This window comes from Meles meles, chromosome 13 (assembly GCF_922984935.1).
Source record: "Meles meles chromosome 13, mMelMel3.1 paternal haplotype, whole genome shotgun sequence".
In the NCBI taxonomy this organism is placed as follows: Eukaryota; Metazoa; Chordata; class Mammalia; order Carnivora; family Mustelidae; genus Meles; species Meles meles.
The window spans coordinates 9,099,624-9,113,761 of NC_060078.1; the positions used below are offsets into that span (position 1 = coordinate 9,099,624).

Sequence of the window (14,138 nt, forward strand, 5' to 3'; positions counted from 1 at the left end):
GGGTTCTGGGATCGAGCCCCGCATCGGGCTCCCTGCTCAGTGGGAAGCCTGCTTCTCCCTCTCCCACTCCCTATGCTTGTGTTCCCTCTCTTGCTGTCTCTCTGCCAAATAAATGAATAAAATCTTTTTTAAAAAAATCTTTAAAAAAAGAGTTGTGTTTGATGATCTTTTAAAGGTATTTTAGCACTGACACACTATGATTTATTAATTTAAAGTATGTTATGATATTACCTATTGACAAGCAAATTTCTCTATTTCTACTCCTTAAACTATAACTTACTTGCTAAATATTTTGTTCACTTAAGGCTATGGCAGAAATGATGGCTGAAAACTACCACAATATATGGGCAAAGAAAAAGAAAATGGAGCTGGAATCCAAAGGTAATATTTTCTAAAAATCCTGATTAAAAAAAAAACAATCAGAGTGCGACTATGTGAATCTCTGAAATGGATGGAACGGTCTTTTGAGAATGAGAACTTACTATACATTTGTTTTCTTAGAATAGTTCAAATACGCTTGTAGCAGTTTCAGGTGGAAATTCTGTAATGACCTGACTGCGAGTGTACCTTTCTTCATGTCTCAGAATTCCGATGGCTCTCTCAGGCCCGTTTTAGCTTGCAGATACCTGTTCTCATTCCAACATTCAAGGTATTCTGTGCATTTCTCAGACCTCGCTCCCTGACTTCTATCCCTAACTTAAATATTTTTCTCACATCGTGCCTTCCCATTTCCAGTCACCCTCTCTGCTGGGCCCAGTATAGTCATGCTCTTGTCCCTTACATGTTTTGCTTTTCTTTTCTGCTGTTTTTCTTAAATACTAAAGTGACTAAATATTCTTAATCATTTTCTCAAATCTTTTCTTAATTTATTTGCATAAATAACCTCTTCAATTTAGTGTATCCCACACTGATGATCTCTCTCATCATTATCTATTCTGTATTGGTCTATAAACGTGTTTGCGTGTGTGGGTGCACGCGCACACCTCTCATTACTTCCTACATGGATTTCTTTCCCTCACTGAGAATGTAACTGTCTCCAGGTCAGGACCACACATTGTTACCTTTGCCACATTTAGTTCTAGGCATCAAGAAATTCTGTTTCTTATTTATTGGCATAAATAAAAATATATGGGAGATAGTTTTGAAGGGCAGTGTATTTCAGGGTTAAAACTAGAGCTGTGATGTGACCGGGCATCAAACAGTAGGAAACAGTAGCACACATTAGAATCAGTCATGGAAATAAACAGAAAGGAGTCCTTACACCACAATTGCCTGTTGCAAAATTCGACTCAGGGCTGGGCCTGTTTTTCTAGAAGCATTCCATGAATGTTTGTTAAATGAGTGGCCACATGTTTGGTTGGCTGACGGATGGATGGATCACTGATTCATAGTGGCATAGAGTTTTGCTTAGTGGAATTCTTGAAGAGACATCATCCAAGTGACTAGTCAACAAAATTCCCATTTTTCATGCAGGCAGATGACGTGAAAAAAATATGTTCTCTTTTTTTCCCCAAGTAGCTTTCCATCACTGTGGCTTGGTCCATTTCTGAGCCAGCTCTTAGGGATCCCACAGTCAGTGTAGATTTGAAAGCGATCCACCTGTAAGTGAGACACCCGGATCTCAGCGGGCAGCTGGCATTGGTCCAGATTCAGACTGCCTGGCTGGGAGACAGGCCTGGGTGCGCCAGGCTATGGGGCAAGGTGGTGATATGAGTCTGCAGAACCTTTAGTCATTCTTCTTACTCCTCGTAATCTTCCCCCTTTGAAGGAGAAAGTGAGTGGTTGAGGACCGAAACAGCAGACCAGGAGAAGAGGTGTTGGAATACACAGTGCTAGGTCTTGGCTTTATGTTGTTAGGAACAACAAAGGTGAGAGATGAGTCTTGGAAAGAAGATAAGCTAGAGGCTGTGAACAGCTTTAGGAAAGAAATGACTTGAGTCTTTCCTCAAATTTGTTCTCTCCTCTGGGGACTTTGACCCCAACCTGTATCCTGACCATGCTGCTTCTTCTGAGATCTGGGTTGGCATGGAGGAGGTGCCTGTCTCAGTCCCTATGTCTTAGTGCCTGTGGGGTGTGTGTGTGTGTGTGTGTGTGTGTGTGTGTGAGAGAGAGAGAGAGAGAAAGAGAGAGGGAGGAAAGGGGGGGGAGGGACGGAGGAAAGAACAGGAGAGAAGCACAGGAAGTCAGGAACAAGGAGGCAGCTAGAAACAGAAGGTCATTTACAATCTGTCACACACCTAGACACCTAAAAAAAATCCATTCAGGTGCTGCACACTCTAGTTTCCAACCCATCCTGGGCTTTTTATTTTCTCTCCTACCCTCTCCATCTCCTTCCTTGAGTATCTGGTACAGGTATCTGACCCCCAAATCATTGTGGTTGCCAAAATAATATAATTTTCTGGGAATAAAGAACTAAATGAATTAGTGGAGTTCAAAATAGGAGATGATTGCAGGGTGATTAAATTAGATGCTTGATTTATACATTTTTTTCCATAAAACATCCTGTTACATCTTTGATTACAGTAGAAGTCAAATCTGTTCTCAGTGTGCTTAATAACATATTCTATATCCTTCTTGCTGTTCATCGAATGCTGGTTTCTGTTGTCTTCTGACAATTGCATTATAGTCAATACTGTTCATACCAAACTATAAAATTACTGACAGATCCTTAATACAAGCAGTGTTCCTTGGTTAGCCAAGGCCTGTCCCTTTGCATTTATGATAGTATACTGCCATCTAGTGGTGAGAAAGCTCAGTGCGTGATTCCATGGCATTTTCTCCTTTGCGGTTTTTGATTGCTTCTTTCACCTGTCAGGCAAATTCATTGTTTATGATTGGTTAAGTGGCTCCTGGCCACATCATATTGGATGCTGATCTTATAGGCTCTATGTTGCCCCCACAGTTCAAGCCAAATATTTAAGTACTTTTTTCTGGAATTCCCATTAGCAGCTTGGTTTCAGGAAATTTCAGCATCCCTTTGAAAATATATTCCCATCTGTGTTTCATAAACGTTATATCTGGGGCACACCGCTCATCAGATCTTTGTACCTGGAATTACCCTGCGATTTCTGAAACTTTTATAAACCTTACAAAAATTTTTTACAAAGTCTGTAATTTTATAGAGACATTTTTCATTATTAATTCTTTAAAAATTTCAATATCTTCTAAATCTAAAAGGAATGCACTTTTGTATTTCTCACTAAAATAGGTAAACTAGAAACCTAGATACTTGTCAGAATTTTTAATCAGTCAAGTATGTATGCTGCTCTTGGGAGATATTTAAGAGAGATTAGCTTTAAAATTAGCAGATAAGTATAGGTTTGTGTGGAATGTGTGACTTTAAAGTACTGCTGGGTCGGGGAGGTGTACTAAAAATTCCTATTTAATACTTTTTTTCCCTGTTCTGTCTCTCAAGGGTGGGGAATGAAGCCTATCCCTTGAAACATGCTTGTAATTTCACTAGCTCATGCTGTGTATGTTTTGGTGTATTTACACACTCCACATCCAGAATTCATTTGGATGGAGAGAGGAATATGGCTGCTTCTCCCTTCCCCTGTGATTGCACATGTCATCGACATGTGATGTCACAAATGCCTCGTGTCCATATTTTAAAGGCCTCTTGGAAGGCATATGTGCCGTCCTTTTTTGAATGGGTTTCCTAAAATAATCAGAGCATTAAAGGCACTGGAAAGGCAAGAGCCTTACACAACGTGTACATACTCCGTGTCTAATAGGAAGACGCCAGAAGTCCTATCCGTGGTCCTATCACATTTTGGAGTATTTTCTAATTGCAATGCTGTGTTCTTGTCTGGGCATGCTCTCAGGAGGTGGAAACCATCCCCTGCTGGTACCCTATGATACGCTGACAGCCAAAGAGAAGGCCAAGGATAGGGAAAAAGCACAGGACATCCTCAAGTTCTTGCAGATCAATGGCTACGCTGTATCCAGGTAAAAGCATACCTACCATTACGCATTCTTGTTACGAAGACTGAGTGTTTAACTGTCCCTGTCAAATTTAATGCTGAAAATGATTCTGTGCTATTTAGTATCTCCAAAATAAACACATCAGAAATATTAAAGCCTTTGGCTGTTGGCCACCTGATTGGTTCCTTTCATGGCTTAGGTTAAATCCTATCCATCTTTGGGCCCAAATTTTTGACAAAAATGACCCTCTGTTTCTCTAAAGGCGACTTTTTTTTTTTGCTTAATAATAGGGTTATTCTCGAGAGGTTTTTTTTTTATCAGATGCAAAGTATTCCTTATCAATTGAATCTCACTTTTGCCTGTAGCTGCAAGGATATTAGATCATTTTCCAATTTTTATATATTCCACATGTACATTTTAAGCAAAATGGTACCCCTAATAGTCTTTGTAGGAACTGATTTCCGTATTTTATTTTTGCTACCCTAGGGGATTCAAGGACCTGGAATTGGACACACCGTCCATTGAGAAACGATTTGCCTATAGCTTCCTTCAGCAACTCATTCGCTATGTAGACGAAGCCCATCAGTATATCCTGGAGTTTGGTAGGTACCATCGTCCCATTACTAACGGTCCAGTGTCTGTTACTCTTCATGTTGACAACATCAGGGTCTCGGACAGCAGACTGCCAGACTGGTTTTGGTCTGTTCCCGGGAAGTATAAACGCTGTCTACCCATTCTGTTTCTAAACAGAGTCTAACAGTCAGTAGGCAAACACGTTCTTAGAGATCAGTAAATGTAGAAACCTTAAAAAAAAAAAAACATACCATTCTTTTCTCCTTATACTGTTTATTGGCATTGATTTTTTATTTTTATTTTTGAAAGACACTGTGGATGGATATCAGAAATGGAGATAGAGCTAAATCTTTCCTTATGAAATTAATGCCCATGCTCTTGAGAAAACTGAAACTGTGGATCCCCAAACTTTCTAGGCAATGTGAAGGGCTTGAGTTTAGCCTTTGTAGGGACACACAATTATGGTAGAGTGTTTGCGATGCAGAGCACTTTGCTATCCTGTCAAAGTAAAATGGAAGTCCTCTTTCCCATGTGGCCCCATGCTCCCAAAGTATGAAGAGAATTCCTTGGTTTATTTTTTTTTAATCTTTTTAAAGAGTTTATTTATTTATTAGAGCGGGGGGAACATGAGTGGGAGGAGGGGCAGAGGAAGAGGGAGAAGCAGACTCCTTACTGAGCAGGGAGCCTGATACGGGACTCAATCCCAGGACCCTGGGATCATGGCCTGAGCCAAAGGCAGATGCTTAACTGACTGAGCCACCCAGGCACCTTAGGAACTCCTTGTTTTTGTCTTAGATTCAGAATGGATTTTCAAAACAGCCTCCTCTCACATCTTATTTCAGGATTGTCCTCCGCACTACTGACTTAAAATTTGAGTTGTTAATTACTGAGCTTCATGTCAGATCATTTTCTAGCCCCTGGTTGGTATTAAGGTAGAAGGATTAAGGATTAAGATGTCCCCTTTGGAAAAACCAGTACGTTCTGGTAATTATCTTTTTATTTTCTTTTTCATGGTTTTTTTTTTTTTCCTATTTTTATTTTTGTTTTTTAATCCTCATTCTTTCTGCTTTTCAATACTTCTCCTCAGGGCCCATAGTCCTAGATCCTTTAGCAATAAATATATCCTCCACAAACCCATCCTGACCAAGGAATCTTAGGATTTAGGTCTTTGTTTTTGGCACGTCAGATTAAAGTTCATCGAAATTCGAGCTTTGGTATTTTCTTGTTCCTGGTCTCCTGATCATACCTAATGGGATGAAAGATTTTCCAGTTGAATCCTGTTCTCTTAAAGAGCCTCCTAATTTCTCAACCTGCTCCTTATCTGTAGCCACGTGCTGTACTTTGAATTTCTTTTTTTTTTTTAAGATTTTTTTTATTTATTTATTTGACAGACAGAGATCACAAGCAGGCATAGAGGCAGGCAGAGAGAGAGGAAGGGAAGCAGGCTCCCTGCTGAGCAGAGAGCCCGATGCGGGGCTCGATCCCAGGACCCTGAGATCATGACCTGAGCCGAAGGCAGAGGCTTTAACCCACTGCGCCACCCAGGCGCCCCTGTACTTTGAATTTCTTAACTATCTTTTTAACTATCTTTTTCACAAAAGCCAACTGTGCAAACTAATTTATAATATGTAATCTCTCTGTAGCTCATGCAATAATTTTAAAAAATACAATTTATGAGTCACCCTGAAAAGTAGCAAATTTGTCTCAATTAATGAAATTTGCTTTAAAAAAAAAATGAGGCCATGATAAATTTTGGAAGTCTTTGTGCATATAGCTAAATACTGAAATTTCTCAAGCACATTGAAAAGGATCTGATATGAGTAGCAACTCAAATTCGGTCTTCTTTTTGTCAAGAGGGAAGAAGGAAAGCAAAATCAGGGTATTAAGAAAAACTTTTTTTTTTTTTTTTTTAACCCTTCATGGATAACAGAAACAAAAATGTGATGGGTAAATGTGTTTGGGCTTTATCCACATTGTATTCAAGCCAGTGTTTGTACAGAGGGAGTGGTGAGACCCTGGCTGCAAATTCACCCACTTAGTGCATTTCTTTCTTTCCACAGGGTAGAGGGTCTTCTAACCCCAGTTCTGGGCAAAAAGCGAGGCAAGCTCAATGTAGATCCCAAGAAATTCAGGGCCTTTTTTTTTTTTTTCCACATGTTCCTTTTTCAGTTGGCTATGACCAAGAACTCTGTTAGAGGAGCAGAGTTGGGATTGTTTCCATTTATTTTAATTTTAATTTTCCATTGTCATTGCAAATGAAACTTCTATCATGCCTTCCTTTATCTGTAAATTTACTGCCTTTGCAACATATCTGAGGCTAATGGCCATAGTAAGAATGCACATATCCCTTTTTCCGAGTTTTGTGTTATATCTACATCATATTCTCTCCATCAGGAGTTTGCACATCAGCATTTTTGTTAAAATGTATAATGTAAAAAGGAAAGATGTTTCCTAGTTAGTTCCTTGAAATGCCAGCATCTTTAGCTATGTGCAAAACTGTCAAGACATAGTTTATATGAGAAAGCCCCTGAAGTGGATCTAGCCATTTTATGCAATATTTTTGAGAGAGATTGAATTTAAAAGTGTACACAAATGAAATCTGTGAATATAAAAAAGGCATAAGTTTCCTCTACATATTCATGGGAAGAGCATTATTCTGATATTAGAAAATATTACCTAAATTTCCTAAGACTTTTCCCCAACTCCTCTCTCCGATTTAATGAAATATATCTCAATTGCTTTTATTTCTATTTACCAAATAACTTTTTCTAGCAGAAGTCAGTTTGATTCTTATAAAATAAGGAAGCTCGGCTTATAAATTATACTAAAACTTTATATTCAGTTTTTGAAATCTTCTGCTCTCCGGTGTGATCTGCGTATCATCTTGGTTATTATACCCATTGTTACCTCTTCTGTGTGCAGGAACCCTCTTCTGTATGCATGAAGAAGGTGTAAAAGGCCACTTCCAAGCTAAATGCATGAGATCAATCAGTTCTTAACCTCGAAATCATTTTCTAAACCCTGGGGAAAACTGGGATGTCTTTGCTTTGCTTATGGAAATTATCTAGTGACATAAGTGAACTTCCTTCTTTCTGAGCCGCATGTTAATTTTCCCATCTAATATTATGGTCGTGATCCACCCTCCCATCCCAGGCTGGCTTCCTGTAGCTTTTTAATTGGTATAGTAATATTGTAACTCTCGGTCACAGCAAGAAGTAACTCCCTTTACTTGGCACCAGGGTTAAAATGTCACCAATTTTATTCCTTAGTTTGTACTCTCTCTGCTCACTGCCGTGAGCTTCTTTCCTACTGAGAGAAGAGGTGGGATTTTTACTTTTTTCCACTTGCCCCCTACACGTGTGTCAAGAAGATTGTAACGCTAAACCAGCGTGTGAGCTCTTTTAACCCCATGTATGGGGTAGCTCAATGAATTTTTTATTTGGGTTTGGATATTTTTTTTTAATCCTTTTGAAAAATTATTATTCTGCTGGATGAAGTTAGCCTTGATATTTTGGATGCCTTTCTGTGTTTGGTTTCCCAGGATAGCACATTGAGCAGTGTGTTCTAAATGTTGCATTTTGGGTGGGTATCTTGTAATGTTTGAAGTCAGACATGTTCCTAACAACTCTTACTGTCTACAGATGGGGGCAGCAGATGCAAAGGAGAACATTTCCCTTATGAACAAGAAATCAAGTTCTTCGCTAAAGTACAGTATACAATCCGTTTTGCTTTTGCTTCAGTATGTTTGTTTACAAAATATACTCTCTAGATCTTTGCCTCCTTCCAGAGTTTACTGGTCTACAAATGTGAATTCTACAAGTAAATATTCTCTGGCACAGAAATAAGTGCTTCTGAATCATGTGGGATAAATTTGTTGCAAGGATACTTGGTCATAAACTTTAACTTACTGTTCTTCCTGCCATAATTCGCAGATCACTTCCATTTCTATGGAGTCTAATTCAACGTTCCCCTTTTGGGGGGCTTTTATCAAATGACAGAGAAGAGAAATACCTACTTCTTAATATGCGATGGTTGTAATGATTTAAAAATGTATGAGCATTTCTTTTATAAAGAGGAAAAGCATTTGTCCACTTATAAATTATAAAATTTACAAGCTTTACATTATAAGAAGCTTTACTATAGGGGCGTCTGGGTGGCTCAGTGGGTTAAGCCGCTGCCTTCGGCTCAGGTCATGATCCCAGGGTCCTGGGATCGAGCCCCGCATCGGGCTCTCCGCTCAGCGGGAGCCTGCTTCCCTCTGTCTCTGCCTGCCTCTCTGCCTGCTTGTGATCTCTCTCTGTCAAATAAATAAAAAATCTTTAAAAAAAAAAAAAAAGCTTTACTATATAATCTTTATTCTGGGACCTTCGTCTTCCTCATTTTGCAGATGGGGAAGCTGAAGATGAGAGAGGATAAACTGTTTCTCTATCAACTATATCAATTTTTAGTATTCATTCCATTTAATAAGAATATATCAATAATCTGCTCTTGGCCTGGCTCCTTCATCAACTTTCTCTCAGCCAGGAAGGGAAGGAGACAAAGCGTTGCAGGTTCTCCTTCTTGGGTTCATTCACTCACATGGGTCAGACTATATCCCAGGGATTATACTCATGATGAGCATGGCTACAGACAGTGGGAACCTGCAGAGGGTGGATGGAACTCTGGCTGCTCCAGAGCCTCAGCCCACTGTGTAGATCTGTTCTCTTTTCCTTTCTTTCAGGTTGTTCTTCCTTTAATCGATCAGTATTTCAAAAACCATCGTTTATACTTCTTGTCTGCAGCAAGCCGACCTCTTTGTTCTGGAGGACAAGCATCAAACAAGGAGAAAGAAATGGTGACTAGGTAAACAGCTCCATAAAATAAAGACTCTTGTTGAGTGAAATGTATTTGCATTGGAGAAAGAGCCGTAGGAGACCTTAATGGGAACACGTGGGGTGCCCTCCCCCCCATTCCCCTCACTCCCCACGGCCCCCACTCCTGCCCCCAGCTTCCTGACCCGTGGTGCCCTTTGGAATCAAACACTCTGAGGAGGATGCAGGTTAATGTGTGTGTTCTAAATGTTGAATTTTCCTCTATTTTGCTGCTAAATAGAATGCAGAATAGAAGGAATAAGGCACCCGGTAGAATCCACGAGTACAGACATCACTGGATTAGTATTTGACATCAGTGGTGCTTTTCACGTTACCTGCTTTAAAATTTCTCCGAATCTATTATTTTTGCCCAAATTTTGAAAAATACAGGGATTTTTCTGGAGGCCAAAACCCCATTTACCGAAATTATCTTTTCCAATGTTTGTTTGAAAATAATGACCATTTGTGGAAGAAAATGACATGAAAATACATACTTGCCAAAGATTTCCCCTCATACCACTCAAGCTGGCATCTTAGCAAGGCTTTCTCTTTTCTCTTTGAACCCCAAGTGCTCCTTGCAGATTGATTTGTAGTTCTGCTGGGTATTTCGAGTCTGATTTTTCAAAATTCTGCCAAAATTTAGTACTCGTGAGAATCAATTACTCAGCAAATCTATTTTTGGATTATCAAATTGCACAGGAGTCCACACCCAGGTTTTAGATTATGTTTGAAAACAAATTTCTATGAAAGTGAGTAACCTAGACAAAGAATACAAGCTTTCCTTGGATTTGAACTTGACTTTAATGATCTGTGATGTCATGTGATGTAAGATTGCAACTAGGTTAAAATTGACCCCAAACATCTTCAAATAATGATCTTCCTGTGAAGTCAGTAAAAGTGATTACAGTTAAGGAAACAGAGAATCCATCCTTTGGCGCACTTTGTTTCCACCCACCTTATTACCCAGAGGAGTGAGAGGCTACTTTCCAAGATGTGAATCCCCTCCCCTGCCTCCCTTTGGCAGGGTCTTGTTTCCTCTTGCCCCAGGAGAGAGAGGCCCATCCCTCTGCATTTCACAGGATCACCATCCCCAGGGGACTGGGAGCTTCTAGGGAGCTGGAAGTGCCAGGGCATCAAGTTGCCCATACTGCAAAGTCTCCTCACTACCAACCCCCCAGCACCCCAAGTCTTTTGTAACAGCAGCTTTGTTCCCAGAGTTGTTGATGAAGATGCCACTGAATTACATAGACCAAGATGCAGTGCAGTCAGAGAATATAGGAAAAAATACAAATACACAAACTCTATTCTTTCCTCTCTCCTGTATCATGTTTTATCTCCATTACGTTTTGTTCTTTAAACTGTTCCCTGACCTCAGAAGGAACTAAATTTTCCTTTGCCGGCTCTCCCTCAGAATAAATCAGACGAGCATTGCTACTCCGTGCCAGCTCAGTTAATGTGGTTTGGGGCCTGAGATACCCCCTTTTCATTATTAACACCACACCAGAATGTTTTCTATAATGTCATCTTCAGTTTTTCTTCGCCTCCTGAAAAAGGGTTGGCAAATTTTACTTTTCCCATTACTGTTTCCAAAAGAGAAATCTGTCTAAAATTCCAGCATACAAGACTGAGACGCATAGTAATAGGAGTCGCTTAATTTCATCACAGCACCTGTGCACCAAACGTAGACAGAATTTAAGCTCAGAAATTCTGGAATGAAAAAATGAATTAAGGTAATAATAAATTATGGCACATGCAAAATGTTGCCCAGTCACTAAAACTAAGCATGCAAATATGTAATAACTTATGACAATGAGTATTTAAAAAGTAAAATATATATTTAGATAGTACAGATCCAGAGTTTTTAAAAACCTAAATTTATATGTGTGGAAAAATACTGGTAGGGAAGAAACTTGATTTTAATAATTGTTTTCTTTGGGGCTAGTATAGCAGTTTTTTTTTTTTTTCTTACTCGTTTTGTGTATTTTTAAAGGTTTTAAAATGAAAAAGCTTTTATAATCATAAAAATGTGTCTTAAAACAACCGAAATCACCATGAAAGTAACAAAAACCAACTAAAACTTTTGTTTGACGTGTTAAAATGAAATCACTGAGACTTATAAATGTATGATTTCTTATTGCTTCAGTTAAATATTACTTCAGTGAATAAAATAGGTTAAAAAAAAATGAGGACAAAATAGAACCAAAAATACTGGCCCTGCCATGGTGGATAAGCACTCATGGCTTCATACACAGGTTGAACCTGAAGTGATCATTTTAATTTTTATTTTAACAGTTGTGTGTAGTGGTATAGCTGCGTGGGTCTACTTTAACTTGCATGTTTAAGAACGGGTTGTTTCCATTGGATGTTAGATGCTTCTTGGTTCTAGACGTTGTGTATTGAGCATTTACTATATGATCAAGTCTGTGAAAAAGGGTAAGGTGTGGTCTCTGCACTTCAGGAGGGTACCTGGTAATAGCTGGGTGTGGGAGTAGAAATCCCATTCTAGAAGAGAGCCATGCAGTGCTGTGGGATTCAGAGTTAAGTGAGGCCACATGGGATGGGTATGGACAGGCTAGAGATATGAAAAAGTCATGATAATTCACAATTGGTCTTAAAAAAACATGCAGGTCATAGATTCAGAAGGGGGGCTATTTTCTCCATGCAGATAACAACATAAAGAGTGTAGAATGTAGTAATTTAGGGTCAATATGAGTTACGTAGATTCCTTATGGAATACTGTAACTGACATTGCCGGAACAAAGCATCTTCTTCCTTTTTTCTTTTTAATGTTTATACTTCATCTTTTTTCTTGATTCTTTAGCCCTGGGAAGCCATTGGGATACAGGACAGTCTGGCAACAAAAGCAGGATGGAGAAGAGTCCGCTAGCTAGGAGGCCATTGATAGTGGTGCAGGCTGTTAAGATTAGAACTCTTTCCTCAGATAGGTGCTTCCACCACTGATTCATTCAGCACGTATTTCTGAAAGCCTGCCACGTGCAAGGTGCTGTCCTGGGTTGAGGATAAACAGGCATGTCCAACAATGTGCTTCCTAACGCCAGAGCGCAGCTGAGTACCTGCTTCCCTGGAGAGCAAAGGTCCGGGAATATAGGAGATACACATGCAGAGTGGGGCTGGATGTGGGAAGCACGGATGAGAGAAAAATCACAGGACAAGGCAATGAGTCCTATGGAAGGTAGGAAGAAGGAGGTCAACATGGCTCTGGAGTTTCGATGCTGAGTGGTTGGAGCAATATTGGTGGCGATAGCAAAAAGAAATGGCCAGAGAACTCATTTTGAGAAGACGTTAAATTTGGTTAGGGGGTCATTGAGGTATGTAAGTTGTAGCAGGTCATTCAGCTGGAGGCGTCAGCAGAAAGTTGGAAATGAGTATTTGGTGTTGGTGGAGAGACCAGAGTAAGAAATGACATATTGGGAGTTTATACCCATGTGATGCTCCAAGTCCTGAAAACAGATGAAGGGGAAGTGGAAAGAGAAGCAAAAGGTTTGAATAGCAAAACTTGGAGAATTATTCCATGTGAAGGGTTTTCCAAAGAGGGTTCTTGAAGAACACTGAGAGTGATTACTTAGAGAAGAGGGGAAAATGCATTGCTGTAAAACGGGATTCAGAGTTTCCCAGATTGAAGTGGTTGATGATGCCATGTACCACAGAGAGCTCTTCAGGACGGAGGTTGAAAAGCTGTTATGAGATTTTCTGATTGGCAGGTACTGAGACTATCTAGGGAGCTTCTCAGTAGAGCAGTGAAGTGAAAAGCAAAATGACAAAGCAAGGCATCAAAGCCAAGGAGATGTAGGTACGTTATAAATTCTTAAGAATGTTAGCAATGATGGCATATACAGAAAGGGGATAACAGCATTATGGAAAATATTTTTGGAGGAAGCATAGGCCAAAGCTTATAGTAATGAAGCCTTATAGTCCACATAGAAACTACTCTCTCAAAGTGGATGGCACAGGAGGGGAAAAAGATATAATTTGTCTTCTGGGTGGATTTGGCTTTCTATATATTTATTTCCCTCCAGTCGCACGCTGGCTACTGATAAGGAACAACCAAAGTTAAGAAGCAGTTTTTACTATAAGAAGTTATTTTTCTTGGACAGACTGTCAGACATTCAGTATCTCAACAGAATAGGATACAGAGCTGTTCTGTTTTCCATCACAGCAAAATGTCCTAGGTCTGGACGAATTGGGTTAAAACATGATCCTAGTGTCATGAATTCAACATTATCTCCAAATGTTTCCTGCTGATCCCAGAGAGTCTCAGTACAAGGTATAGAAGAGGTCCCTTCAAATATGTTGGTATACATACGGAGCTCCAAAATGGGTACAGCTCTGAGAAGTCATCACTCTCTTCAGACGGAGACAGACCTTTGTTGGGTTAGCGTGCATAAGGCTCAGTGGTTGAGGGCCCCTGGAGAAAGATGTTTTTTGTTTATTGTCTTTTTTTCTTCTCTTCAATATACAGCCCATAAAGCAGCTCAGGAGGCTGAGATCCCATTTAAAATTCCAGTATCTACGTGAGCAGATCATTGTTTTCAGAACTTTTAGAACAGCTAGGAGATTTCTCGAGACCTCAGATTCACTTAGACATTTGTTAATGAATGTTCTCTTGGAAAAGCTATACAATGCTCTGTATAATTAATTTTCATTCTTACCTTATTGGTGGAGTTACTGAAATGAGAAACGATAGCCAAAACTTCCTCTTGAGAAGGTCAGTATCACCAATGTGATTCTCTGTCTCCTTTCTCCCATCCTGCCACGAGCACGTGACTCCAT

General features: G+C 39.7%; 1 protein-coding gene across 12 annotated transcripts in view; it reads left to right on the forward strand.

Annotated features, from left to right (window-relative positions):
- RYR2 (ryanodine receptor 2) overlaps positions 1 to 14,138 on the forward strand; it is a 749,188-nt gene that overhangs the window by 588,217 nt on the left and 146,833 nt on the right. For all 12 annotated transcript variants that reach the window (XM_046026812.1, XM_046026816.1, XM_046026818.1 and 9 more), the window contains 5 exons: positions 306 to 381; positions 3,825 to 3,948; positions 4,411 to 4,526; positions 8,139 to 8,203; positions 9,218 to 9,339. In XM_046026812.1, coding sequence (XP_045882768.1) covers positions 306 to 381; positions 3,825 to 3,948; positions 4,411 to 4,526; positions 8,139 to 8,203; positions 9,218 to 9,339 — 503 coding nt within the window. The remainder of the gene's footprint in view (positions 1 to 305; positions 382 to 3,824; positions 3,949 to 4,410; positions 4,527 to 8,138; positions 8,204 to 9,217; positions 9,340 to 14,138) is intronic.